The sequence below is a fragment of the Nipponia nippon genome, unplaced genomic scaffold (assembly GCF_047370975.1).
Source record: "Nipponia nippon isolate SJK-2023a ecotype South Korea unplaced genomic scaffold, ASM4737097v1 scaffold_2, whole genome shotgun sequence".
Classification (NCBI taxonomy): Eukaryota; Metazoa; Chordata; class Aves; order Pelecaniformes; family Threskiornithidae; genus Nipponia; species Nipponia nippon.
Window position 1 is genome coordinate 72,459,628 of NW_028262336.1, and position 27,423 is coordinate 72,487,050.

Sequence of the window (27,423 nt, forward strand, 5' to 3'; positions counted from 1 at the left end):
TGGATACGGCGATGCAGCCCTACCGCTGCTAACGCTGAGCGGCAACCCGGGCTGCTGGCCGGCACCCGTTACGAGCCGCTTTTATTTTCACCCAACAGCATCTTCTACCTGTGTGATCCTGAAATAGTTACTTTATTTTCTGGTCTTTGCATCTCGTGTACTGAAGCAACTAGCAATTGATCCTGCCAGTGGTTCGGCAGGTTATCTTTCATAGCTAAAAGAAATAGTTTGAAGAGATGACATACAGATTTCACTCGCGTTTCCCCATGCCATTAAATTTTAATGATTCTGGCATGAATATTTCATGAAAGTACCTTCTGAATGGGTTTGTTTTGTCCTGGCAGCTAATACTCAGTATAGAGTCTGGGGGATTTTTTTGTTTGTTTTTTGGTGGGTTTTCTTTTCCTCTTGGGTGGTTTAGTGTAGGTAAGAAGTGTCGAACTGGATTAAGTGAGAAAAGGCAACTTCTTGTGGGTGATTCAGCAAAGGGATGCCCTCTGTAACGCCCTTCAGCTGCTTAGTGGAAGTCTGTGAAATGACCCTCAAATGAAATTCTGCTCTTTACTCTCCTGCCACAAGGTGGCTAAAAATGTTTTGAAAGCCCGCGATATGCGAGTGCTAGAAATGATGCGAATACATCTCGCAGCCTTTCTGCAACACAACACACACGGCGCACAGGAGATCAGATTTACTGCACAGAAGGTTGTACACGTCTTATTTATATGGAGCGACATTCAGAAAATGTTTTGACCAAATTTATTTCAATCACTCCTCAGCCGGGGTTGTCTGGGCTAGGCTTTGGTGGGTTTTTTAATAGAAGGAGAAGCCATTGCGCCCAGCCCATCCCGTGTGAGCGGCAGGGCCGCTGTGGAGCGCAGCGGCGTGATGGGTCGCTCAGCGGCCGCCTGCCTGCAAAGCCACAGCTCTACCAGTACGTCAGCCTCACGGCTCCACACAAACTGTGGCTGAAACTTCAGCTTCCCGCTCCATCTCCATTTGCGCTGCTGAATCCAGCTACTCGAATGCTAAATCAGAAACAGTTACCCAAACCTGGGTTAGCAAGGTTTGTTCTTGTTGAATTTCGGGGGCCCTGCACTAGGATGACAGATGGGTTGGTTTAAATCAGTAATGTTTCCAAATACCCGGCTGCTGCGCCATCAGAAACGCTTACTTCAGTTTCACCAGTTTCAGGAGGGGGAACGTTCTTCCCTGCAAACTTTTGGGAAGCTTATCTCTAGCTGTACAGTAGGGATAGAGCTTTTGTTCCATGGAAATGAAGCGTATCTTTTTCTTACAGATGCACCACTCGCTATTGAGCTTTCTATGTGCGTTTTAGGTTTCCCTTTTTATTTTTTAACTTATTAACTCTGACAAGTAACCTCTTGGTTGTGAACAATTTAATTCACAATTCATTTTTCTGATTCAAAGTGAACACGAGTGCCCTAATCCCCTAATGGGAATTAATTGCATGTTTCAGTGCTTAACTCTGATCCTTTCTCAATCCCCACTGGGCCAAGTTTCTTCCTGAAGGATCTGTGTTTGTTATTCAAAACACAATCTGAAAGGTAATGATTTTTCTTATAAAAGGGACTGAATATTAAAGCTCTTTTTATTGTGAGGGAATGAGCTGCATCCAAAAAAACTTGTTTATGTCATGAAGCATAAATTATGCTGAAGTATATCTGATAAAATACGGGGGGAAATCAGTGTCGTCTTTTTTTCCATAAGTGGAAGCTGTTTGCTAGTAAATAAAGGCACACACCATTTTTGGTTGGAAAACTGTGTTCCGTTACAGAGAAGAACTGTTCAGTTCACCAAGGGGGAAAGTGCTTTGCTACTGATTATTTGAAATTACACTCCTCTTGGCCAGCACCGTACCCCTTTGGATAACTGACCTGATCGAACAGTCTACTAAAATAAGAGCAAATAGCAGAAAATATATTAAACTTCTACTTCCTGTCTGCTTTTAAAGATTTTTCAAACTTGAAATACATTGTTTAATGACCTTCCTTCCAGAAGGAGCTGCACTTACTTGCTCCTCTGCTGCTGGGTGCCCGGCGAGTAGGTGCCGGAGGGCTGTGGTGGGTGACAGATAGGCAGGCTCTGCCAGTCGTGACCGAGGGCAAAACCATCAAACGGTGCAGAACTGCTTCTGCCCCACAGAAATGATGGGGGATCAACGGGGCACAGCATGAAAAATAACCCAAGAACTATGAAGGTATCTTCCCCCCACACCTTTCAGTAAAGCCAGCCTTTTATCTCATTTAAATCAATTCCGAGTGGTTTATGCTCACAGATAAATGTTGAACAACATCATTCAGGGTCTGTTTTCGAGAGAGGGCCGGCCCATCTGCAAATCGGCTACTTCAGGGAGAGGTGGCTTAGCACTTCTGGGTGGCTGGGGAAGACGGGAGTGCGGCATTACCTGGCCTTTCTGCCAGCAGCCCTCCCTTCCAGTGTTGTTAGTGCTGGAATGCCCCCTCCGCCCACCCCCAAGGGAAATAACATTCCCTTGGACTGGAAGGTGAAGGTGCTTGTGAAGAGCACAGCGTCTGGCCTCACCAGCTCTGAAGGAGGTTGGTCACCTAAGATTTATCAGCCGCTCCGAGGAGAGCCGGCGTCGTTCCCCTCCCCTGAAGGAGCAGGACAGTCGTGTCCTGGCACACTGCACCCACTCGCTTGGGATGCGGTTGCCACAGGCCACCCCGCTCCCCCCCCCCGGAGCCGCAGCTTGCTCTTCAGCATTTGTCAGTCAGTCAGCAAGCAGGACCTCGGCACTGGGCTTACCGAAAAGCCTTCAGCGTGTCCGTGAAATGACTCACGGCCAGGTTAAACTTGCTCTGCTGCTGTGCCAGCGTGCCTCATTTTGCTTGTAAGGTCTGGCATGAAAGCCTTTTCATCCCTCTTTGTGACAGACAGGTCCTCTGTTTGTCTCGGTGATGTCCCAGTTTGTAGGTAGTTTGCTTGCTGCAGCTATGAGCATCGTGCTGCTTACTTTTCTTTTCCCTTTTTTTTCATTAAGACTCTGACCAAGCTGGTGTTACTATTTGAAAAAAATACCATCGAATACGTGCAACTGCAGCGCAACAGGACCAGAAGTTTGACTGCATTAATTCGCTTTCGGATAATTAATGCTGCTGTGCTTTATTTTACCACAAAACAAGAAGGCACCCAAACTTCCAAACTGCAACTGGGCTCTTCTGTCACCGAGTAAAATGGTGTTTCTCAAATACTGAGTGCTGCCATGGTGAAAGGGGAACCTGAGCAGAAGAGGGAGGGAAGCACACGCTTCCCCAGGGTGCGTTGGACCGGACCCAGCGTTGGCCAAGCTGGGTTTCCCAGGTAGTGTGTGACCAAGTCCCTCAGTTCAGGCTTTAAAAAACACCACCACACCCCAACAAGGGAAAACAAACCAAACTGTGGCTTCGCTCCTGCACATTTTGATAACCAGGTTTGACGTGGGCTAATTGGACCATAAATGCAGTGGCACAGCATAGGAAGATGGCTGCTTAGCTGAACTGAACCGTGATTTGCTTTGGGTTTTGGTATTTTTTTTTTCTCTCCTCATAAAGGATTTGCTAAGTGGAGCTTGCTTCCATCACTGGGATGGCTCCTATAATGGGGGGGGGGGGGTGGAATTAAGAAAGGCTCGGCGCTTTTCCTGAGGCTCAGGGATGTGTTGGCTGATGTTGTGGATTCCTTAGAGAAACGATGGGATGTAAATTGATTACAGCAAAGAACTGCGAGGGTGACTTTCTCCTGGTGTCTGTTTTTCACTGTTACAGTTTTTGACTGAAAAGTTTAAAGAGATGGTTCAATTTAGTATGATATTTAAACGTGGTATAGGACTACGAGACCTGAAGAGTCTTGGGCATACAGTGCGTCTTGGCATGGGTGCGGTTCTCCAGAGCAGCCACGTGGGTAATGTACGCCTCTGTCTTTCAGCTGCTTTTGCAGGTACGATGGCCCGCGTCTTTGTCTACGGCACGCTTAAGAAGGGCCAGCCCAACTACAAGCACATGATCAACACGGCCAAGGGGCTAGCGAAATTCCAAGGAAGGGGCCGCACAGTGGAGAAGTACCCGCTGGTGATTGCGGGAAAGTACAACATTCCTTACATGCTGAACATCCCGGGAACAGGACACCACGTTGCTGGGGAGATTTACTCGGTCGATGACCAGATGCTGCAGTTCCTGGATGAGTTTGAAGGCTGCCCAGACATGTACCAGCGCACCCTGATGAGAATCGAGGTGGTGGAGTGGGAAGGGAAGGGCGGCGGCGCGGGTGAGGCGCGAGCAGCTGCCGACGGCGTCGTGGAGTGCTTCGTGTACAGCACCATGACATACCCGCCCGAGTGGGTCGGCCTCCCCTACCATGACAGTTACGACTCCTCAGGGAAACATGGCCTCTCCTACGTCCTACGCGAAAGCCGGGATTAGAAATGGGAGAGAACGCAGCCCGGCCGAAGATGTAGTACTAAGCACGTGTCGATCAGTAACCTTTCCGGGTACGCTGTAATACCTTGCTATTAAACCACAGGATCTCTTGTAACCTTCCCAACCCGGGAGCCTTGGCGCTAGTGTTGAAGTCTCCTAGGCCCAGAGATGGGGGCTCCTCCCCGGGTAGCCAGCGTCCTCCTCGCCCCCGCTAACCTGCTGCGAGTAACTGGGTTTGCATGAGCTGTAAAATAACTGTATCTGTGCACGTCGGGTTTGGGGTCTCGCTCTTTTCTCCACTCCCCTCTTTGCCTCAGGGCATCACTGAGGTCAGTGAAAGGCAGAGGAACAGACTAATTTTCTCTTTTACCTGAATTGACAAATTTTCTTGTGTAGTTCTCCAAGGCGGGTGGAATAACGATGATACTATTGCACTAACAGTTGAAACTGATTAAAAAAAATCATGTCTGCAAACAAAGTAAAGCACAACTCACGTTTAATATTGACTTGTAATCGTGTTTAGTAGGTTACTGAATGTAAACAGGGAGAGATGGCCGTATAGATACTATGCGCTTCAAGACAAATACGAAATTGCTGGAGAAATAGAGAAAATTTAAAGACTATTCTTACTCCGTATTGCAATGTCTTCCTGAACTGGAAAGGGGTATTTTTAAAACATGTTTAGTTTTATAAGGTACTGTGAAGAAATATTAAAAGAGTATAAGAAAATTACATTTAAAATAATATTTTTAATTTAGCATTCCAAGCACTTTAGGCACCACTTCAGTTCACTGAGTGACTGTAGGATCTGGGGGGACATGGGGGCGTAGTGGTGGTGTTGGGGACCAGGAACAGCAACGCTGCTTGCAGCTGCCCCCCACGCCACGGCGGGTGCGGCTGTTGTGAGCGCTTACTGTCAAGGTACTTTTTGCCAAGCACTTTAATGCAGAACGTGCAACCATATGCAAACTGAATTTCCTATTGGAGGAAAGATGTTAATATACATTATAAAAAATATCCAAAGGACCTGTATTGTGATTATTGCAACATTTAAACTGGGGGGGGGGGGGAAGGGGAAGATGGAAAGAAGACTATTGTCCCCCTGACCCAACCAACTGTGCTGGCTTCTGTACAATCTAGGAACATCGTGGCTTTCTGTTGTTATGCTCCTGTGTCTTATATTTTCCTTGAGCTGCAGTGTTTGGTACATATAGATTGTACAGCACACAAAGCTGCCAAAGGGATGTGAGCAGGGAATGCATGCCATGCAGGGAGCCAAAGTACGATTAAATGTACTAAGGCTACTGGTAAGAACAATATTGTACTTTTGCTTCACTGCCGGTAGCCCTGTGATGGCCGGAGGAGATCTGGGGTAGGGAATCAGCCCAGGGATCCAGGGTAAGGAATCGGCCTAAACTTTATCAGTAGTAGGCACTGCTGCATCTCATTTAGAAAAACAGACAGAAAGCTTGTGTTGCTGCAGTAAGCAAATTAAGAAATTTTAAAGTAGAATACTTGTGTCTCTTCACGATACTTGTTTTTTGTTTAGGGCAACCTGCAGAAGCTGAACTGTGCTCCTTTCGGAAGGGGCAAGATGGCATTAAGGAGATTTGTAGGAAGGTCTGCAGGGTGTCTGCCTCAGTTTCTCCAACTGCAAAAGCATTAATTTTCCTGGATTGGATACTACCCAAACACTCTCCTTACTCATTTTGATGGGTTTTGCAAATGAATTAACAAAGCAGATCCCTGCACTACATTATTCCTTCTTGGCCGTGTGATGTAGTTGGCAGCGCCACTGTAACATTAAAAATGCCTCTTCAGTCAGAAGTTTCGAGCAGAATCATGACCCTTTCTGGTTGAACATGAGTCACCAGCCCCGTCACAGGCTGTTTTCGTCCTTCACCTTCCGGTAAAGGGCCCAGGCGCCTCTGGCCAGAGGGGGTTTTCTGGGAAGTGGCATGGCTCTCCACGTCCTAGGCAAGAAAATGAGAGCAGGCTCCCTCCTCTCTGGGGCAGTGGTCAAGGCACAGCAGGAACGGGGACTTAGAGGAATGTAAAAAAACCAGCTGTAGAAGGCGAGACCAAAGGCAGGAGCAGCCCAGTGTCCTGGCCCGGCCCTGGGCAGCAGCGGAGGCTTAGGCGAGAGCACAGGGAGAGAGGTGATGCCTACAGTGCGCAGGGACTGCGGAGGTATCGCCGTGTCTAGTGAGTGGCAGCTGCTGACTTACTGAGCTGGGTCAATGGAAGAGCGAGCCTCTGTTAACCACACACTAACATTTTGAACCCAGTAAACTTCTGGTATCTTCACCATCCTGTGGCCTGGAGCTCCTGAGTGAGGAGGGGAAAAACAAAGTACATCCTCTTACCTGGTCTGACCAAGTCACCGGCCCTCTCACTTCTGTTCAAGTCTCAAATCTTCCTCCTCTCCAGGCCCTCTCTGGTTTCCCACACTGGATATGCAGCTCTTCCAGCAGGATGTAGTGATGTGTTATGAACAGTCCTGGTTCTTCACACAGTCTTTAGTAAGAGCCTCTGCACGACAAAAGATCAGATACTCTGGTCTCCCTGTCCTGTAAGTTCAGGAGGAGGCTTGGCCTGAGGGACAGCAAGTGCCTCTAGTGATACTTTGGGGCAGCTAAGGGGCTCCAAGGACAGCGCCAGCTCCTTCTGTAAGGACTTGCATCCAGTAATCAACTGAAAGAAGATGAAGGGGGGGAAATTTTGAGTGTGGAATCTGAATAAAAGAAGAAAATGTGGCCGTGCTAGGTTAACGGTTGGACTTGGTGATCTTAAGGGTCCTTTCCAACCTTAGCGATTCTATCATTCTATAAAATTCCCTTACACCTGAAAATGAAAATACATGGGGAAAGTCTGCACTAGCAAAATAAAAAGTCTAGCCTGTAATTTAAATCTAGTCTATACAAAGGCTTCAAAATGTTACAATAAATCCGATCAGAATGTAAGCCATCGGCAGTACGTGTTCAACATTTACACAGAGCGTAGGAAAACTACTCGGTTAACCACTCTGGTTAATTTTTCACTCTTACCAACGATTCTGTACAATTTGGCTGGGGCCTCAAACCAGTGATATTACCATGGAGAAGATGAATCGGATTTGGGCTTTTGTTTTCTTTTTCAAAAAAAGAGGCTTTTCCTGTTTTAAAGCAGAAATGGTATTTTATTGATTTTATTTGATCCTGAAAAATCAAAGAATTACAAAGGTTATGTACAAGTATTTCTGGAAGTAAAAACCTGGGATCTGTTGCCAAGGTTTAACATCTGTGTTTGCTGTCTTAACCGCTGATACAATAAATATGACTGTATAAAATCTTGCACATAGGACTGTCCATCTTCTGTGTTGAACTGCCTTAATTTTACTTTATGGATGGAAATAATAAAGGCTTAGCTAATTCAACAGTGTGGAGGCAACCTTTCATTCCAGTTCCACCAGCAGATCTCCTTCTCCAACGGTATCACCAGCTTTGCAGTGCACAGCTTTCACCTACAGTACAGAAACAGAAACAATTTCAAATCTTCCTCAGTAGCGTGGTTAAATAAATGGGTCGGCTGACGTTGCTCATGTAAGGTATCACATCTGCACGGACAGGGTAAATGGCCACTATACAACAGTGTGACCGTGACGGGGATCGCGGCCGCATGTGTGTTGGAAGGGCCTCGAGAGGTTGCCAGCTCGACCTCCGACACTCAGAGCCCAGCTGAGTTTTGAGTATCTCTGAGGATGGAGCCTCCAGGCCCTGTGGGCAGCCTGCTCCAGCGCTTGACCAAATCGCGTCCAACTCCATCAAGGTATTTAGGCACCTGCCACTTGCTGGTTTTCTTATTACTTGGGTGCTTGAAGATCTGAATGGCAGATCAAGATGGCACTTCTAAAAATTAAAATGCACCTTTCTTCCACCTGTTTGCACTGTTGTTCGTTTGCTACTAAATTTTTAGATCTTTTAGACAACAGGCTGACTCCAACACTCACGCTTGGACATTTCAATGAAATATTCCAGTGTCGCTTGCATTACAAATTTTAATTATAACTGAATCTTTGGACTGCAGCCACGAAGTGGGTTTCCCTCAATCCCCAGACAGCTGAGATAGATATAGATAGATTAAAATCTGAATTTGGACCCTTTAACATAACTGAACTTGGCAAAGGGCTACCATTGTCATATAAATGCAACTACATCTGTCGATGCATTATATACTGCAGATTCCTTAATTTTAAAACACAAACATCTTCTACTAGTCCCTTATTTCCTCTCTAAAAGGCTGTACGTGTTTGAATTCCCTTCCAGCACATGGAGCTCCAGATACTACTTGAAGGTGTATATTAGAGTTTGCTTGCAAGTACTAACTCAGAGCTCACACCGACATGCCCAGTCCCTGGTCAAAACCTAGTTCAGCAGTCAGCTCACTTCAGTCATCCAACCGTTACCTTGGGCTCCTAAAGGAACCGGGCAGCACACCCGCACTACCAGCCTGCTGGGGCTGCCCTATTGCCCACGCCCGAGTTTGGCAGCCTAAAGCCACGTGAGCTGTAAGCGTACCTCTGGCTCTGCAGCACAGGCGCATCCACCGCCTTGCCCCAGAAATGAAGCTGAACACCGTACACAGGCAAAGACATCATGAGATGCAGAAAAAAGAGCTTCATTTCTAAATCAATAGCCTGGCAGCCTACCCAGTTCCCGAGTCTCAATCTTTTAAAAGATGAAAGCCACGTGAAAAATATTCTGCTTCTTTCTTTTCTTTCTCTACAAAGCCAAGGTTCAGCAAACATTGCGGCTGACTAGTGTTTCAAAGGCCCCAATGATTTTTGACACGCGGCGGGGCCGGCTCCTCGATCTGACCCCCGCGCAGCTGTCCCGCGGGAGCCAGGAGGCACGCCAGCTCCTCTCCAGCTTTCCCTCGGTTTTAAACCACCTGCAGCTGGAGTAAACTCAAAGTAGATAAAAACAAGCCACTTTTCTCACAATTGCAAACAAGATGGGGTTTAACGCAGAAAAGGAATTCAGCCGGGAATGAAAAAGGGAATGTCTTCCAGCTGAAGACAAATGAACTGAGTTTCAATACACGGTTTCAAAGCATCAAAACGTGGATTAACAGCCAGTGCCAAACATCCCATTCCTGCGGAGGGGCCAAGTTATTTTAGCACTCAGAGCCATGACTTCGCACTGCAGAACGGGATGAATTCTGTTTAGAAGCTTCATTTCTACACACCCCCAAACTTTTTCTGCCCTTTCAAATTCTTAAAATTCTAAAGAATCAATTCATTTGCTTATTATTAAAATAGAGACGCCAAGGGGGCACTGCAAGGTGGACATGCCCGCTGAATGGCCTGTGCCCCATTCAAATCCCACTTTGAAGGATTAATGAGCCACACGGGGGTTTTATGTGGTATCTGTACAGAGTGAGTGGGAGATATTTATTACTGGGAGAAGTACAAGCAGGATTTTAAGGAACAGGCCCGCGGGTGGCAGCACACCTTGGTGGGAAAGGGAAGGTTAAAGTAAAAAATAAAAGGGGGTGGGTGGGAGAGGGAATGGCATTTTAATTACAAATACTCACTAGTTAAAAACAGTGGATGCAAAGAGCAGCAATAAGGGGTTAAACAAAAGAAGCAAAGATGAAAAACGAAATGCTGGGAAATATTAATCGAGTGAGAAAATAAATTATATGGGAATTAATGCATGAAATAAAATACTAAAACGGCAATGTTAGGGCAACAGGAGAAGGTACGTTCTCCCTCTCTCTGCAATGTTTTTTCCTCAAGACCCAGTTTTGCACTGGATGCACTGGAAGAGGCAAGCCCTGGGTCCCAGCCTCAGTGACGGTGTTAGTGCTGTGCCAAATAAGCCTTTCTTGTAAACACACAAACAGTCCTTGGCATAGAGACCCGTCTTGAGATCTCAGTGAATCTTGCCAGTGACTAACCTCCTCCCTGCCCTGCAGAGTCAGGCTCCTTGCTGCCTCCCTCTGGGCTAAGGCATCTTGCATTGGGTTTGGGTTTGCTGTTTTGAGTAACAAAATGGCAGTGCTTCGGGGAGCTGAGAGGCGCTTGTCCCCAGGCAGAGAAGGGCTAGGACGTGCTAGGAAATACGAGATAGAGGAGAATACATAACCCAGATCTTTGGCAAGGACTCCGACCAGTGACTCCTCAAGAGTGACTCTGCTCTCCCTTTGAAAAGGATGGATCAGGGGCCCGTGCCTAGGTGATGGTTTCAGGCTGTGAATTATAATCTGGCACAGGGATGCTCTGAGGCGCTGATTTAGGGGCTGACAGTCCCCAGACCAGATGGGGTTTAAGGCATGCCCTTGTCATACGAGCTTAACCAGTTCCCTGCCCAGAGCGCTGGTTTTGGTACATCTTGCACTGCAGGAGGAGAGTCCCAGCTCGGGGGCTGCAACGCTGATCCCCCTAGAAGCAAGATACCGCAATGCACAGCCTTGCAAAGCTTAACACTTTTGCAGATCTAAGCTTCATATTTAAACAGTCGCAATAATAAAAAAATTGCTTTTCTCATCTTCCTGCAAAAGCACTTTCTGTGCCTTGTTCTGAGTGTTTTTTTCATGTCAAATTGTTTGCCATTAATGAATTAACTGATGAAGAGATCCCTCTTCTTCAGTTGCTCTCTGGAAAGATGGAATTTGGAGAAACCGTCTGCAACACCTTTCAATTCAACTTGGCATTGTAACATCATAGAAAACAAATCATTTAGGAGAAAGAGAGTTATATGAATTTCTGAAGCCAGTAAAACTATTTCCTGCTGTGCTATCTAAGGCTCGGAACTACTTAACAGCATTCACAGCAGATGCAAATGTTAAAAATTAAAGACACCTCACTTCGAAAGACTTGCAACAATCAGACTTAATTCCTTAACAACCAGAATCCTCCTTTTTTCCTTTTTAAATTCTATCCTATTTGACAAGTTGCATATGGTTTTAAGTGACCCAAGGTGGCTTACCTTGCCTGTTTTAGCAGCAATCATACTGTTCTGCATTTTCATTGCTTCAATTACACAAATCTCTTGACCTTCTGAAACCTGGTAAAATTAAAGCAGTACAAAATGAGGATAGAGGATTTGAAATGCTCTAAGTGCATACGATTCTTCTGGAAAATAAAGGTATTATTTCATTAAATGCTAAAAGGACTTTCATGGCACAAGTCAAGTCAGCCAGCTACACAGTCATGACACAAACCACAATCGCAAATCGCAATTGCCTTTGACAAACTAGCCGCAACGTAGGGAAAAAGGAATCACCCACTTAAAACTATCACCCCAGACAAACCTGAAAGGCTCCTCTCCCACCCATCCATTCAGCTCCGACCTCTACAATTCGCATTTCACATCCATCACAGTTCGACATTAAATCCAGAGCAAAATTTAATCTGTGTGGTTTTGGCTGGGGAGCCTTTGCTTTGCTTCCCTGGTGCAGATCCTGCGGATGCTAATCATGATTCAGAAGCCGAAAGTTTCTTGGCAGGCATCTGGGGGAGCATGGGCTGGAAGCCCCGGCAATACCCAACGGGCTAACGCTGAGCAGAAAGTCACACCTCTGCACGTGGCAGCGCCCCGATGGCGGCTGATGACTTCGGACTGACAGAAGGGAGCACGCCCGCAAGGGACCGCCACCTCTCATCCGCAAGGGAGGCATCGCGGAGGCAAAAGCATCACTTTCACCACAGCTGATAGCTCTTAAAGGGAAACATTCAAGTTTCCTCTTTTTGCTTGTTTGCACTCTGCTAACAGGCATGCAGAAGCTCAGGGTCACCAGTAACCCACTGGGCTGCTCCGCTGGGCTCCCTGCGCCTCCCAGTCAGATCCTCCCTCCGACGCCTTGGACCACACGGCGCAGAGGCTTTACGGTGGTTAGAGTGGGCTGCCTATACGTGAGGGGAAAAACACAGCATTCAGAACTCATCCCCAGTGTAACCCAGCGATCAGCCAGTCATCCCATGAAGATGATTTACGCTGGAGAGGGAAGGGCGCTAGGCTCTACGTGCCAGCATTCAGGACTTGTGCAGGTACAGCCCTCCGGGATGGCTGGCTCCAAGCGCCCACTGCAAGTCCTTTCACTAGGCTCTTTTGCAGATGTAGTCTGCCATTTGCTCATTATCCCAGCAAACTGGGGATGCTTGCACTCTGATGTCAAAGTTTCATTAAAGACGGTAATTTGGGACCTGCAGAGATCTGGTTTATGCATTGTTATATGTGCCAGTGCCGTCAAAATGTGTTTGTTTATATACATGCATATATACACATAGATATATTTCTCTAAATATATGTAAAATGAATAATACATATTTAAGGACAAGCGTGTACCACTTTGGAGGAATATACTGTCTAACAGACGGGTGTGAAGTCAGAGACCAAATGAACATTGCATGAAGTACATTCTCAAAATTTAAATAAAGCTTTTTTTTCTAAAGCGGGCATTGAAAAGCATTGATGTCTGCCTATCGATTCTGAGCAAGACAGAAGAAAAGATGTTACATTAAAAGGTGCTTACACACCCTTTCTCCAACAGACTGCCAACAGCAATATGATGGGGCTTTTTGGGTTAAATAAGGAAAGCGTTTGCTATGGGAACACGGTGCACTAACCGGATACAGAGAATAACCAACACCCAACACTTCACCTGCAGAAATTCCATCCTGAGCTTCAGGCGAGCATTTAAGTCATTAGCAGTGTCAAATTCAGTGAATAGTATCAAAGATTTGGTCTTTGTCCCCAGTTATTTCCCCTCTATTCCCTTTCCCTGGCTTTTGTCTCCTTCTTCCACACCTGCTGCTCTGCCTGTAGCCTTGTCCCAGCAGGTCTTTCTTTCCTTCCTCGCTTCTTTTCCTCTTCTTCTCCCTATCTCACTGCTCAGCTTTTCTTCCATCTGCTATGAACTTTCCACACATTTCTGAGGTTAAGAGGAAGCTACGAATATCAACTTCTGTTTAAAAAAAAAAAAAAAGGCAAGAATGTTTGTTGGAGGTTTTCTTTCTTAATAGCATATTTCAGAAACAAATTTGCTACCCTCTGGCTAAACTCAGCTATCAGAGCGCCAAGAACACGGGCCTCTAAAGGTTGCTGAAGATTGAGATGCTAAGGAGTGCAGATCTGAATTGAGCGGCCTAATTTCAAGGGCACAAGAAACGCTCCTCCTGAGCCCCAGTGCAATTCAACTGCAGCATGGCTTCATCAGGTGGATGGCGTGCAAATGAACCAGGCAGCAATTACCTACACAGAGTTCTGGAAGTACATCTACTGGAAAAGTACAGAATTGTCTCTCTAGATTTTAAGTACAGCGCTAAAATGCCAGGAAGTATTAGTGGTTTTGGGATGGAAATGTCCATGAATCCGAATTTCTCCTCAGTTTCCCCCCTTTCTCAAAAATAAGGTTTTGTGTTTTATATAATACCTGCTGGGTTGACGACAAACGAAGCGGTGTCTGGGAAGGAAATAACCCCCCAAGCCACAAAATAAATAGAAAAAGTATCCAGTGAACATCTAGTGTTACTAATTTGGAAGGAAGGAGGCACTTTCAGCAGGTACCACGTGTGAAAATGCTGTGTCAGTATTTCTGATGATGTGCAATTTGTCGAAAATTACCTTGGTGAAAGTGTCACTTAAGCACAGAAGTTTAATTACTGTTCTTATGTTAAACCTTTACAGCTCCACTCATTGTGTTGCAAAGCGACAAATCCTAAAATTAGGCACTTGTATCTCTCTTTTCTCTTTTTCAGTCGTTTGGGCATTGTCCAATTTCTTTCATTCCATAATTGCACATATCCCTTTGCCTGTTATTTAGCCTGCAAAATGAAAACCTCAGCGATGTGTAAAAGTTCTTGCTTTCTAACTTATTTAAGGATTTAGCTGGACCGTTTTTAATGTTGCATTTTCATCGTATAATTTATTTCTTCCAGTGGATGGTAAACCAATGTAAACCACCATCTTTACATTTCAATTAAGAGAGGCCTCAGTGATGACCCAAATCTGTCAAAACAGGCAAATAAAATCAAACAAAAAATCTGATTGATTGGAACCACGTGAAATAAAGGGGCTCCTTTTCTTAAAAGAAATTAAACTCAGGTATCTTTCTCACAGAGTTATGCTACAGACATATCTACCTTTACGTTGTTTGGAATATCAAAATAAATGAGCAATTAACTGTTAGACCTGCCATCTGTATTTCAGTAGTTTATTTCTGCGTGGTGCAGTTCAAAGTAGCTGTTCAGTTTTGTTCTCCACAGAGTGAAAAGGAAAAAGAGAAAAAAGAAAAAAAGAAAAAAAAAATCATTGAAGAGGAGGGTACGTAACATCTCGACGTTGCTAACATTTCTGATGTGCATTTGGGAACAGTCAATGGCACTGTTTGGGTAACCTGGGGACCGCACGGTGGTTATCATCTCCTCTGGCCGAAAGTAAACACACAGGACAGGGAACCCTCTCCAGCCATCTCCCGACCAAGCAACTCACGACCCAGGGTGGAAGCAGAATCTGAGAAGCAGCAACCCCGACCCGTTCCCACTGCGCCTACCGGAGGACCGCAAAGACCGACTGCACCTACAGGTAGGCCTCTTTGAAACTCAGAGACGCAAAAAGACAGCGCAGACCCGAGGGCATTGCTACCGCGGGATCTTTGTGACTATGGTACCCTTTCCCCAGACTTTTGCGCGTCGTCTGAGAAAGACTTAACGATTGTGACAGGACGTCATCAACGTTGGGCTTACAAAATGGTCACGAGCCCTACAAGTCTTTCTGATAAACCCAATGAGCGCTGATGTATTTCCCCGCTCCCTGTCTAATTGGTGTGAAGTTTGCAGATCTGAATCCCCTATCTTTTATCCAGCTTGCTGCGTCCCCTCCTTTGACACGAGGTCAGGGTTCACATTCGCATCCGATTATCGAAGTGGCACTCATTAACCGGCAGCCTGCCTCCCACCAAAACGAGTTCGCTGGAAGGGGAACTCGGCCCATTTACTCAGCAGATTTTAGCATTTTAAGGAGGCCTGAATGTCACACAGCATTGCTACGTTTTGAGGAGTTTCAGACATCTCCAGCTGATGATTAATTGTGAGTGATGGGAAATAAAATCCAGTAAAGCCAGCTGCTTGCCATGGTCGGCAAAATTACTATAATGGATATAGGCTGCCAATTTTCCAGTTTTACTGGCAAGTCTTCCAAGTGTAATTAAGGGAAGTTATAAATGATATGGAAATCTATCAAGTCCCATTTATTTTCAGAGGTCTCTTTCCCCTGAGACTTTTATCTTCAAGCTTATAGTTTGCTTTGTTGTGCTAATGATTTAAACCATTTCTTATTTCTGATTAAAGCCCCCAATATCCTTCATAAGAAGTTAGATCCACTTTATTCAGAAGGATTTAAAGAAACAGAAACCTTTTTAAAGTTGTGTTTGTTAATCGTGCTGAGCTCTCGCTCCCTCTGTGGAGACATAACAGAGCATCCTCCATCTTAGGCACCTCGCTACCCTCTGGATTTCTGCTTCTGACAAATTCTGGGGACTGGGAAAGATCTGGTGGGGGGGTAGGGAGGGAAAAGAGTGAATAAAAAAAATAAAATAAAAAAATCCACCAGCAACAAACCCCCAACTTCCCTCCAAATCCTGAATCCTCCAAAAACAATGATCGTAGGTGCTGCCGTAGACGCTAGGCATTTAGCACAGGGTGGTGTTGCTCGCTAATGTTGTTTGATTTGGAATAAAAGCATGAAAATGATGTGCAAAGGCCTAAAATTGGAGATGTAAAGGATGACTGCACAGTATTCCATTTCTCAATTTCATCCTTCAGAGCCACAAAATGGGGGTGATACAGTTACTGGATGAGATTTACAGTAACAGCTGTGGTCTTCCCACACAAGGGAGGACCTTCTAATAGGCTAAGGTCTGTTTTGAACAGACGGGGAGTAGCAAAACAAGGTTCCCTATTAAGGGTGTGCAGTAATATTCCTGATAAAGAAAATGAGTAGTGGTAGTCAGATTGCTTTAAGGGACCTAAATCTCCTTTCGCTGTTAAAAAAAAAAAAAAAAAAAAAAAGAGCTATTTTAGAAAGTGCTAACTGCTAAGTAAATGAAAGACACGTAAATGTAAGGGTTTGGTTTTTTCTTAATCTCCTCGCTACGAACTGTAAAGAATGCATAGGAACCAGTGCCAGGGGCATATGGCTTTCTCCTGTGCTGAACATTCATACAAAAGACAGGTTCATCAGTCATTGGAGTATCTGGATAAAAAATTAGCTCCTGATGGATGGTATTTAGAGCTTACCTGCTGCTAGTACATTACCAGAGAAACACAGGTTTTGAAACCCACATGACATTAGAAACTGCCGACCATGAAATACCCCACGTGCGAGCGCGCTCATAATGTACGCCAGGTTATACAAAATAAGAAATAAGCTATTTAAACCCTCTGCCTAAAATTGGGCCCGCTGCAAGGAACCCTGGGTCAGCCCTACACAGGCCAATTAATGCACAGCATCTGCCGTATAGAAGCCGCGCATGAAGCACTTCCGAATGATTTCAGCAATTAAAAGAAAACTGTTTCCTGCCTGTTCTGACAGCAACTGTTTCAATGCAAGAGTGAGCACCAAATCATTGTGTGCAGCTGAAAAAATTAAGTCTGTCTTTTTTTTTTTTTTTTTTTAATCTTGTTTAAAGGGGGTGGGAGGGATGAAGATTTCTTACGGAATCAGATCGTTCTTTTGTTGTCCGACATTCTGTGTTTTTCTGCCAAATTAGACAGAAGGCTCCGAGGGTTTACGGGGCCCTCTACAGTATCACCTTCTGGTGCACTGTGGCTCCCTAAAAAGATGGATCAATATCAACCCTGCTGATTTGCCTACAAAAGTGAAAATCCCTCAATTACATTTTTAAGACCATTATATTTAGAACACAGGTGCTCCGATGCGTAACATTTTTAAGGCTCTTGGAGCTGAAGGGAAAAAAAACAATGACAGCCCTAAGCAAAAAGGATCTTAGATTTGGTTAAAAGTGAAGGGAGAACTGGATTTTATTGGTATCTCCTTTCTCAGCTTTGGGGAGACACCAGTAAATACCCCTCGCAATTTCCACTATGCTGAGACTTGTGTCCCTATTGAGCCTTGTAAGTACGAAGGGGCAATGCAAGCCGGTGCCACGTCAAATCCAGTTACCCTCTCTTGTAGCCTTCTGCAAAATAATTACAAACATTCATCTTGTTTATGCTTGTGCAAAACCACTGAACAGTGAATTAAGTATGCATTCTCTATCTAAAACCCTTATGAAGATACTGGGATTTTTGTTTGTTTATTTGTTGTTTAAACTCAGTCCATGCTGGTATCATTCCCTTCCCAGATTTTTTTCTCTCTGACTTGTTGGCAATCTGGCAGCAAGCATCCAACAAGAAAACAAATCAAGAGGAATTGGATGAGCAGCAATTGAAATTCCCTGACATTGTCCATTACCATGTAAAATAATTAGCGCAGGTTTTCCCTTCTTTCCAAATTAATTTTGAAACCAGAGCTACAGAGCTGCAAATATAATTAGTGGCAATTAATAGTGCTTGACAATTCCTTATTAAACTTTTTTTTGCCACACTCCCTTAACAAAGAAAGCACATCCCAAATTTTGTGACCTCTGATTAACCAAAGGTCAGTGATGTCCCCCTGACAGCAATAAGCTGGTCATTGCACTCCCACTTATCCAAAACACACTTCCCCGACTGCTTCCGAGATCCCCGCGTGCTGGGGAAACAATACGCGGGCAGAGCACTTCTGGGGCCGATTCTTGTGCTACTCAGCCCAAGGCAAAGCTGAGTTTCCATCACAGCAATCTTTATCAGTCAACTTTTTCAATAATGGCTAAAAAGTTGCTTATCATTCGAAAAGGCAAAGCACATCAATAAAAAAAAAAAAAAATCTATGATTTCTTTACAAAGGATGGTAGCATTTTTCCCCTTGGAGGAAACTCTAATAATATTGACTATTTGTACCTCATCATCAGAAGAGGATTTCATTCTTAATTACACCGCATTCGAACACAAATCTAAGACTGTGCAATTGCATAAAGATACAGAAGAAAAATCTATTCAAGTCAAATATAAAATTTACATAAATATGTTATGAGCAATTACTATAGTTAAGGTTTTTTTAATGTAACCACAATTATTACTTGAAGCCTTGTGCTATAAGAATGGTGAAATATTTGAATGCTTTTACTCTTGAAATTTCACAACTGGGAAAATGGTTTCATTTCCTGTTTACCAACATGTTTTTTTTCCCCACAAAAATACACCCCAAAAAAATTATTTAATACACAGAATCATAAAAACTACATGAGATTCGTGACCACATTTGGTCAAGTTTACAAACTCCTTTTAACAGAAAAATGCAATTCATATTTATTCTGGGATCACTGAAGAACAGGAGGGAGGAAAAGAGGTAAAGGGAAAGAAAAAGGAAAAACAGAACAATAAAAGAAAAAAATGTTCATGCACAAGAGAAAAATCTTATTTGACTTTAAGAATATCTTACTAAATTATTATTTGATACCATATTTGTCTATATAACATGTAAAACTGTTACTTAAGCAAATAAATTTTTACTGTTTTTCCTGGTTGCTATTCCTCTCTTATAAATTCCAACCAGTATAATTATGGGTATAAGATAAGAAAGAGGAAATATTTTTTTTTTTTTAGGTCTGAAGGGTAAATATGACTTAAAACAACACAAAAGTGGCTGATGGCAACAGGCAACTTTATAACTCTACCTTTTCTTTCATAAGAATGAACGATGTAGTGAGAAACGGAATTTAGGAAGCTGGTTTTTGTTTTTTAGTAGCGAGCATTTCAGCAGTAGAGGTCAAGCAAAACATATCTTTTTCCCACAGCAAGAACTTTCCTAGGCTTGTGAAATGGAAAATTGCGGAGAAAGATTTTTTTTAAACTATCTTTCTAAAGAATAACAAGAGAAATGGAAATAATGTGCATGCAACTGAACTGGAAGAGGAATGCAGTTTAGAAGAACTGGAATGCAGCTTAAAACATCTTCCTCGGTTGTTTTTAAAATGTGGAATCACTGACAGGAATGTGTTTTGTAAGTTATAAAACTAAAAAAGCACCCTTCAAGATACCCAATTTTGAAATTACTGAGATAATTAGCATATACATGTAATAGCTGACATCTTGGTAGAAATAAAATCATCCCATGCAGTATCAATACCCATGGCTACACTAGCACCAATTTGAAATCATAAGAAATTTTGATATGAGAAAAGTCCATTTAAAGAGTCGTTTGAATGGCGATAACTTCCAAAACCTGGGGTAATCTTAGTGGGAAGAAAAGAGGAAATTTAGAAACTTAGGTCAAAATAATTAACTGCCCTCTTCTTTTGGCCATAGTCCTACAAAGATTCAGTAACGCTGGGCTGTTTACCCAGAGGTGCTTTGCTTTTACATATTTATGGATGGGGGGAATCATTAAAGTGATTTAGGCTACCAGCACTGGTGTTAGCTTATTGGCCAATGCTTGGCTTAGTAATGCCACCTGTTCTGCCTAATTTAATTAAAAAAGAAAAACAACCAACAGAAACACACAGCTAAAAGAAAAACACCTTTGCGTTTCTGACAGATAGAAAACTGAAAAAGCAAAAAAAGAAAAGTCTGTTCAGTCCAGACTACCAAACTCGGAATCGGTTGTGGGAGCACTTTGGGCGGCTTGCTTTAAATGGGGCACGACGACATTGCTTTACCTGTTCAACCATTAGGATCTTGGGCTTTCCCTGCTCCTGCGGTTTCAGTGCACAGAATCCTACGTGCAAAAAAAAAAAATCAAGCCAAACAACTCAAGCAGAGGAAGAAATATTTGCAAGTACCTGCCCGTTTCCTACTCTCCAAGTAAAGCAGCGAATTTGTGCAGCTTTAGTAGTTTTTATGGTGCTGCATTTGTGGTAGTTGTGGTGACATTAAAAGCGCATGCAGTGCCATCTCCACACTCCGGCATGAAAACACTGTCGGGTGCTAGCAGGGCTGGCTTGCGCTGCCAGCGGTGTCAGCAGAAACAGAGCGAGTCCCTTGCCGGGGCGCTGGAAGCCCAGGGGTTTCTCTGGCCCCGGGCACCACGGGGAACCAAAAAGTAACTCTCCCAAACCTGCACGTCATCCTAATGCACGCTCGTCAGTAACGATCTGCGTACAAAATAAACATGCAAACGCCCTCCCCCTCCAAATGGATATTTCCTGTATAACGTGACTGCCTTATCATGAGGAATGTAAGCTAAATTTAAACCTTCTTTCCCTAAATAATATTAACCTTCTTTCCATTCAGCCAGATTTCAAATTGTTTTGTTGTTTATGTTGCTTTCTCCTTCTGAGTGCCTTCATTGTGTCTCCAGGAATAATTGAGTGACAACTAATTACAGTCTTCTGATCACATGAAAGAAAATAAAGAAAGTAGAAAGTAACTAAAAAGCTAGCAAAATTGGCAGCATCACAAGTTCTCCTTCTCCCTAAATGACAAACAGCACTTCCCCACTGTGTTACTAAAATCTATAGATCATCTTACAGACAAAAGAAAATAAATTCCTTGCATATGCAATATCTTTTGGCAAAAACGAATTGAAAACTGCTTATCAGACCAGCAGGACAGAGAATGCTCACACACTCTTCTATCGGGCTTCATCAGACCAAAGTATTTTTCAGCAACAGCAGCCAAATGAGAACACTATGCTTCAAGGAAAAGCAATGATACACTGAGTGAGAAAAACTAACGCAGAGATCAGCGTCGCCTTCTCGTTTGGCTAAGGACACACAGAGAGGGACTAACAAACACCCTATGCTTTACCTGACCGGGTGCAATGCCCTATAGCTGAACCGCAGGCAACAAGCACGAGTTTGCAAGTGCGCCCATTCAGACAGAGAGAAGATGTCCCTCTCTGGGAGTTTCTTCACCATTGGTAAAGTTACACCTGAAGGAAGGGTACGGCAGCCCAGCTCCCCGTGCTACTGACCGCTCCGAGAGCCTCTCTCTGCGGGCGCGGTGCTCTTGCAGGGACGGTGCTGCGCTAACGCTATTTAGCGTAGAGCACGGGTTAGGAGAAAACCATCTCGGAGCAGCTGATAGCCAGGCAGCTTTATTGTGAGCAGCAGCAATACCTGAGTGGAAAGATGGACAACTACCTCACGCTCTCCCATTTTTCAGCTGTGCTGTTTTCACACACGATGCAAATTTGAGCTGCCAAACCCAGCTGCAAACACGGAACAGGAGCTACTTAAATTCCCATTTCTCCAGCAGACTAAAGAAATCAGACTTTTCCCAAGCTGTGCAACAAAAAGAGCGGTATTTATCAGGGAGCTACAGTTCCCTGCCCATCATGCCTTGAACAGCTGTAGTGAGTGAGCTGGTTTCTGACGGACAGCCAAGACGTGTAATCTGAATCACACCATCCCGCTGCTTATTCAGTGCCGATAGCTGATGCTACCCTCATCTCGCTCGCTGGCTCGCTTTTTTTTAACGTTTTGACACTAGTCCTGAAAAGGAAGGATTTAAGTTAAACCTTTTTCAATAACGCAAATGCGTTTTTGCAATTAAAGCCACACAATTAGCGTTGACAAGCTCAGGTCAGCAGAACATAGATTATGCCGTTCAAATGCTCTGTCACTCAGTGCCTCCAGCAAAAAGCTGCAGGAGAGGACAAGGAAAAAAAAATATCTCCACACATTATTTAACAGCTTGTGCTCTGATGCACTGCACCACTTGTGGATTTGTGGAGGGAGGTTCATTTATTTATTTACTTAAAATCCCTATTGCTCTGGCCTCCTTCTCCACTCGTTCTATTCCTTCAAGACAAGAACTATTCCTTCAGGGCAAGAAGGCTGGTAACATTTAGCAAAATGAACTTCTCAAAAAAATCTTAAACAAATTTAAAAAGGCTCAAAATCCTTGCCTTAAAAATGTTTCCCTTCATTCTTCGCAAAAAAAAATATTTACTTAAGATCTCCCTCACTCAGCCACTCTTACTGCCTAGATATACAAATGACAGATTTCTCTGTCCATGCGGTGACAAAATGATTAATTTTAATTGAATACCGCTGTTTTTGAAGGTATAAACAGTGTGCGTACCACAAAATCAGAAAGTGTAGAAGCTCAAAGTTTGTCTTTTGCTAATTTTTACTCAGCTGTACTTAGTTCTGTTTTCTCAGAAATCTCCTTATTTCATTAATATGAACATTTGCACCTATAGATCTTCAATATTAACACGATGACTCTCTTCTCTCTGTAAACAGACAGAAATAGCCATATATTCTAAAAACGAAAGTGGCATCATAGGAAAATGTAAGCAAACAGATCACTTTTGAAGACCATCACATAGTAAGTGCAGTGCTAATTTTGGACTTGAGATCTTGATCCCATTTCTACATCATCTCTCAAGAAAATCTAGGTTTCATTCCCATAAATTATGAACTCTGCGACTAAAGCTTTCTGTTTGTATCTAAGTGCCACATACACGTTTATGGTATCATTTAACTGACAATAGTACTTTAAAACTAATCTGCAAAATTTGATTCAACTATTCCTGTGTCTGCATCACTCTATTGCTTTCAACAGTCATGAGAGATAAGGGCCCTGACCTTAGAAATCACATATGTGTAGAATTTCCTATAAAGCCAAGTTCAAGTAGGTGTTTATATGTAACTCTAAAACACTGTATTTACATTCGTTTCCAGCTCAACGTGAGGTAAGCAGCACTGGAAATCCCCAGGACAGCAACAGCATGTTCTGTTGCCCTTCTGTGTGTCAAGTTTATTCCTTCTGCAGGACAAGAGGATTCCCGTAAGAGACTGGGAATTCCCAGCATGGAATTCCCAATTCAGGAAATTCATGTGTCTTGCAAAATGCTAACACGGCGATTCTTAAAAAAAAAAAAAAGGGGGGGGGGGGGGGGGATGTTCAATATCTATCCCGTGTCCCTTCTGTTTAGTAATATTTTCATTGTTTCAGAGCAGAAAATCAACAATCCCCTCCTGCTAGCACTAACAGCATACATATACTTACGTATATTTACATGCACACACACACAATTTTATTCCCCCTACCAAGGCATTTGTGATACAAAACCAAGCTATCTGTTGAGTTTCAGCTGTGGACTCGTACCCAGCTGAAAATTTTCCTTTTAAAGCCAGTTTAATTTGAATTGTTCTTCCTTATTAGTTTCTATAATTCAAATGAAAAGCAGCACACACCCTTCAGCGCACTTTATTCTACAGGTGACGTGAAAAAAAAAAAAAACCACCAACTGTGACCTGTAGTTTCAATTGCAGCAAGGAGAAATTTGTGTGGAATATATAATGAAAGCGCAGATATATAGATCACATTTCTTACCATGTCCCCAGGCTTGACAGAAACTGCCACCACTGCTCCAGGCATGGGAGATCTCAAAATGCTGGAGGTGTCCTCTGCTGCTTTCTCTGGCATGTACTTGCTCAGCCCTGCAGCAACCTTCGTCAGTATTTGTAATTTGTACTAAAGAATAAGAAGAGAAACGTTTTAGAAAACTGCACCTTGGTCAATTCCAGTCAATGATCTGCACTATTTTATGGCATGTTTTTATATAATACCTCTGTTATTTATTCTTCACGGGAACGTCTAAAAATCACTCTTTGAAATCTTTACTCAGAGTTTCATTTTCACGATGTAGAAAGAAAAATACGCAATCCCAAACTGCAGCAAGGAGCACATTAAAGGAAAGAATCAAGTACAGTAAAGAAATGTCAGGTTCACTTAAAAATTGGGGATAGAGAGGGGAGATACAAATTTAAAAACCCCAGAAATTTCTTTATGCTTACTGCACATTATCTTTAGTGGATAAGGACCATCGAGGGATTCGTTTCCAGTGCTGTGCTGAATTAGAAATTGACCTTTTGTGAAAGCCTGCCAGACTTTCAATGACATGATTAATTTTAAACATTACTTTTACTTTTTAAACCGTTATTTTTATCGTGTATTTAATGTTTGAAGTGAATAGCTTGTTTTGATTTTGCGATTAGAACATATTAAACAATTTCACTTCCATTTTTTCATGCACAGGCTGAATGATGGAACATTTTGGAAATATATCATCTAAATATATTTTATCTGCAATAAAAACTGTTCAGCAGCTGCTATCTACCTTGAGAAAAAATAATGTTTTCTCTAGCATGCTTTATAGCAATTAGAAATGGAAAAGAATACGATGAACCTCCAGTGCCTGAGAGCATCCCTTTAAACAAAACCCTTCCGAAAACATATAAGCGTGGACGCTAATTTCAGCTTTCAGTTTTTAAAAACTTGCAACCACTTTGACAGATCATTCATTGCTTTTCGACAGCCGGCCTTCACGTTCGTCCCAGTGCACTTGAAAATGAATGCACGAAGCCAGTAGATGGCAGCAGGTCTCTGCGTGAGACTCCAGCCTCGCCAAGGCCAAGGGAGCGAGGACCAGCACCACACTTCATCGATAATTTAAACAAAGGTTTTAATAATAAGCGTTGGGTGAACCGCATTTACAATTCAAATGTGTATTTTGCTGATGTAAAGTTCAACACCTTGCTTTGAACAGTATGTTTTCCTCCAAAACAATTAGCTATTGTTTTATTAGCAATAAAATGTCTTTACTTTTCATTTTTACAGAGACAGAAAAAATCCGATACCCTTATGGCGAAGGTAAAGGGGGACTCTACCTTCTGCTTCTGTAGAGAGCAGAACAAGCTATTTAGAAATACATGCAAAAGGTGATCAACTCTGCAATGCCATCTTTAAAAAGCAGCTTTCAATGCCAAATCAAAACAACGTAACAGAGGATTATCATCCTCCATAAATGGTGCTTGGACACACAAGATTATGTGCAACGAACAGCGCAGCCATTCAGTTAGAAATACTTGCTTCTAATCAGAAATACAAGCAAACGGTTAAATGAACTGATCCCCCACCACCGCCGCGGTACATGTCACAAAACGCCACAACAATCTTCCCAGCAGCTGGAAGTGGCACCCAAAGATTTGAGAACCCGTTCCCAAACACGTGCCTTGGTTACAACTGATACGGCACGGGGAAACCAGCACCATTTTGTATGCAAAAAGCTGCTTTAACTCCAAGCCTCCCGCAGGCACCATCACGACAACGAAGCCTGTGGCACTCACATTTTCCAACCCAAAACACAGCTAGTTCTCTCCCTGCACAAGCCACTACGTTCAACGTGCTCCTTGCAGTCTCTTTTTCTAAAAAGTAAAGCGCGCGCGTGTGCGTTCATACGCGTGCACGTATGCACGCTTGCACGTATGCTGTAGGGAGAGGGGAGGTGATGCCTATAGGAGATTTGATGACATAAGTTGCAAATAGAATTGCAGCAGTGTGACAAGTCAAATAATAACATCTTATGCATGTTTCTTTACTCTCGAGTGTCTGTTTTGCAATCAAGACATACAAGTGTCTGCCAGTTTCTGAAGGATATGATCCTTAAGTGAAATTACTGTGCAAATAAAAGCTTTTTACTCCTATTAAAATTCATCTGAGTCATAAGTGGCATGGAAAAAAAGCTTGCAGAGTGTATTCTGCTGTCAATCTAATAAACATTCTGTGCAGAGGGACTATTTATCAAAGATAAATTGTACTGAAAAGTCCTTCATTAAATCTATGGGGGGGAATATAATTACACCAAATTGCACAGTTTCAGTATCCATGGTTAGTGTCTTCTTTGTACTCAGAGTTTGAAAATATAAAGAAAAAAAAGGAAGAACACAGAAATAAGTTACATTTGTGGACTGTATTGTTGCCTCTTGCAAGAGACTACTTTGATATGATTTCAAAGGATTAAGTTTAGATGCCGTTTAGGTTTTTAAGCCACATATAACACTTCCGAGCTGCCCAATTTCAAAATTTAAACTTGAAGTGGAAAGCTAGACCTTCTGCATTCATCTAGGTTACCGTATTTCGCAGGGACTGAAATACAGAATTCCCTATGCACTCCACAATGTACAGCAGTGGGGGAAAAACGATGTTCCTCAGTATGCTGCACTTTAAAGCTCAGTTCTCCACACCAAGTTAAAATATCCCTACCAAACATTGTTTTTACTATCTTTATAATTTTCATATCTTTTAGATTCCTTTCTCTGCAGGACTCCTGCTTTGCTTGGAGTGAGATGTAAGAGTCAGTACACTCAAAGCTTTAAAACGCAGGTCTTTGTTATTGATGAGCTGTTCCTTTTCCTTTTGTATTTGTTTATTGTTCTTTAGTCTGTTTGGGGGATAAGCAAGTTACTGTAATCAAAAAGTAAAAAATAACAACAGTAAACTTCTGGGGAAAGGCCTTTTTTGGCACAGTTGGTTCACAAATGACCTTTCCGAATATAAAAAGACAAAGCCGCAAAGAAAGGTTCCTTCTTTAAGATTACCTTTGATGTATTTCTGCTGCTGGCTGGACCCCACTAAATACCCGCTGAAGTGTCCCTTTGTAAGGGGGTTTCTTATCGCTGGGGAATGCGTTGTGCGGAGGGGGTGCAGGGGCGCTCTTCACCTAACCGAGGGGCAGCTCGGGGAGGGCCACAAGGCTCTCTGGGAGACCGAGCCAAACAACGCCTGCCAGTGCCCCTAAAACAAAGACAATTAAGAATATACCACATTTTTTCGTTACGTGATTAACACGGCTCCTATGCCTTTGATTTAGCAAGGAAGGCGCTGAACAGACGAAGCAGAAGTTGTGATACGCTACAAACAGAGTGCGCGCAAGGTTCGGGTTTTTTTCCTTTATCCTCACAAGGAGGAGGAGGAGGAGATGGGAGAAAGAAGGGGCGTAAATTGGGGAAGGCTGTAAAGTTTGGGTTATAAATAGAGACCAGAAGGTTTCCACTGGCCTAAACCAGAAGAAACATCTGTTGGAGTCATAAATAGATTGCGGGTGGACTCTCCGAGCAAGGAAATCTGCTAGCCATCAGATCTCCGCTGACGAGTAGTTGTCAGCAGCCA

The 27,423-nt window shown here is 43.3% G+C and overlaps 2 protein-coding genes across 5 annotated transcripts in view; one reads left to right on the plus strand and one right to left on the minus strand.

Moving 5' to 3' along the window:
* Nucleotides 1-7,851, plus strand: part of GGACT (gamma-glutamylamine cyclotransferase) — a 32,291-nt gene extending 24,440 nt beyond the window's left edge. For all 4 annotated transcript variants that reach the window (XM_087757696.1, XM_087757697.1, XM_087757698.1 and 1 more), the window contains one exon: nt 3,946-7,851. In XM_087757696.1, the coding sequence (XP_087613822.1) occupies nt 3,963-4,439 (477 nt within the window). In that variant the 5' untranslated portion in view covers nt 3,946-3,962 and the 3' untranslated portion in view covers nt 4,440-7,851. The remainder of the gene's footprint in view (nt 1-3,945) is intronic.
* PCCA (propionyl-CoA carboxylase subunit alpha) overlaps nt 7,804-27,423 on the minus strand; it is a 299,843-nt gene continuing 280,223 nt past the window's right edge. Inside the window, exons 22-24 of the mRNA XM_087757694.1 lie at nt 23,806-23,946; nt 11,408-11,485; nt 7,804-7,938 (exon numbers count right to left, since the gene is read on the minus strand). Coding sequence (XP_087613820.1) covers nt 7,870-7,938; nt 11,408-11,485; nt 23,806-23,946 — 288 coding nt within the window. The 3' untranslated portion in view covers nt 7,804-7,869. The remainder of the gene's footprint in view (nt 7,939-11,407; nt 11,486-23,805; nt 23,947-27,423) is intronic.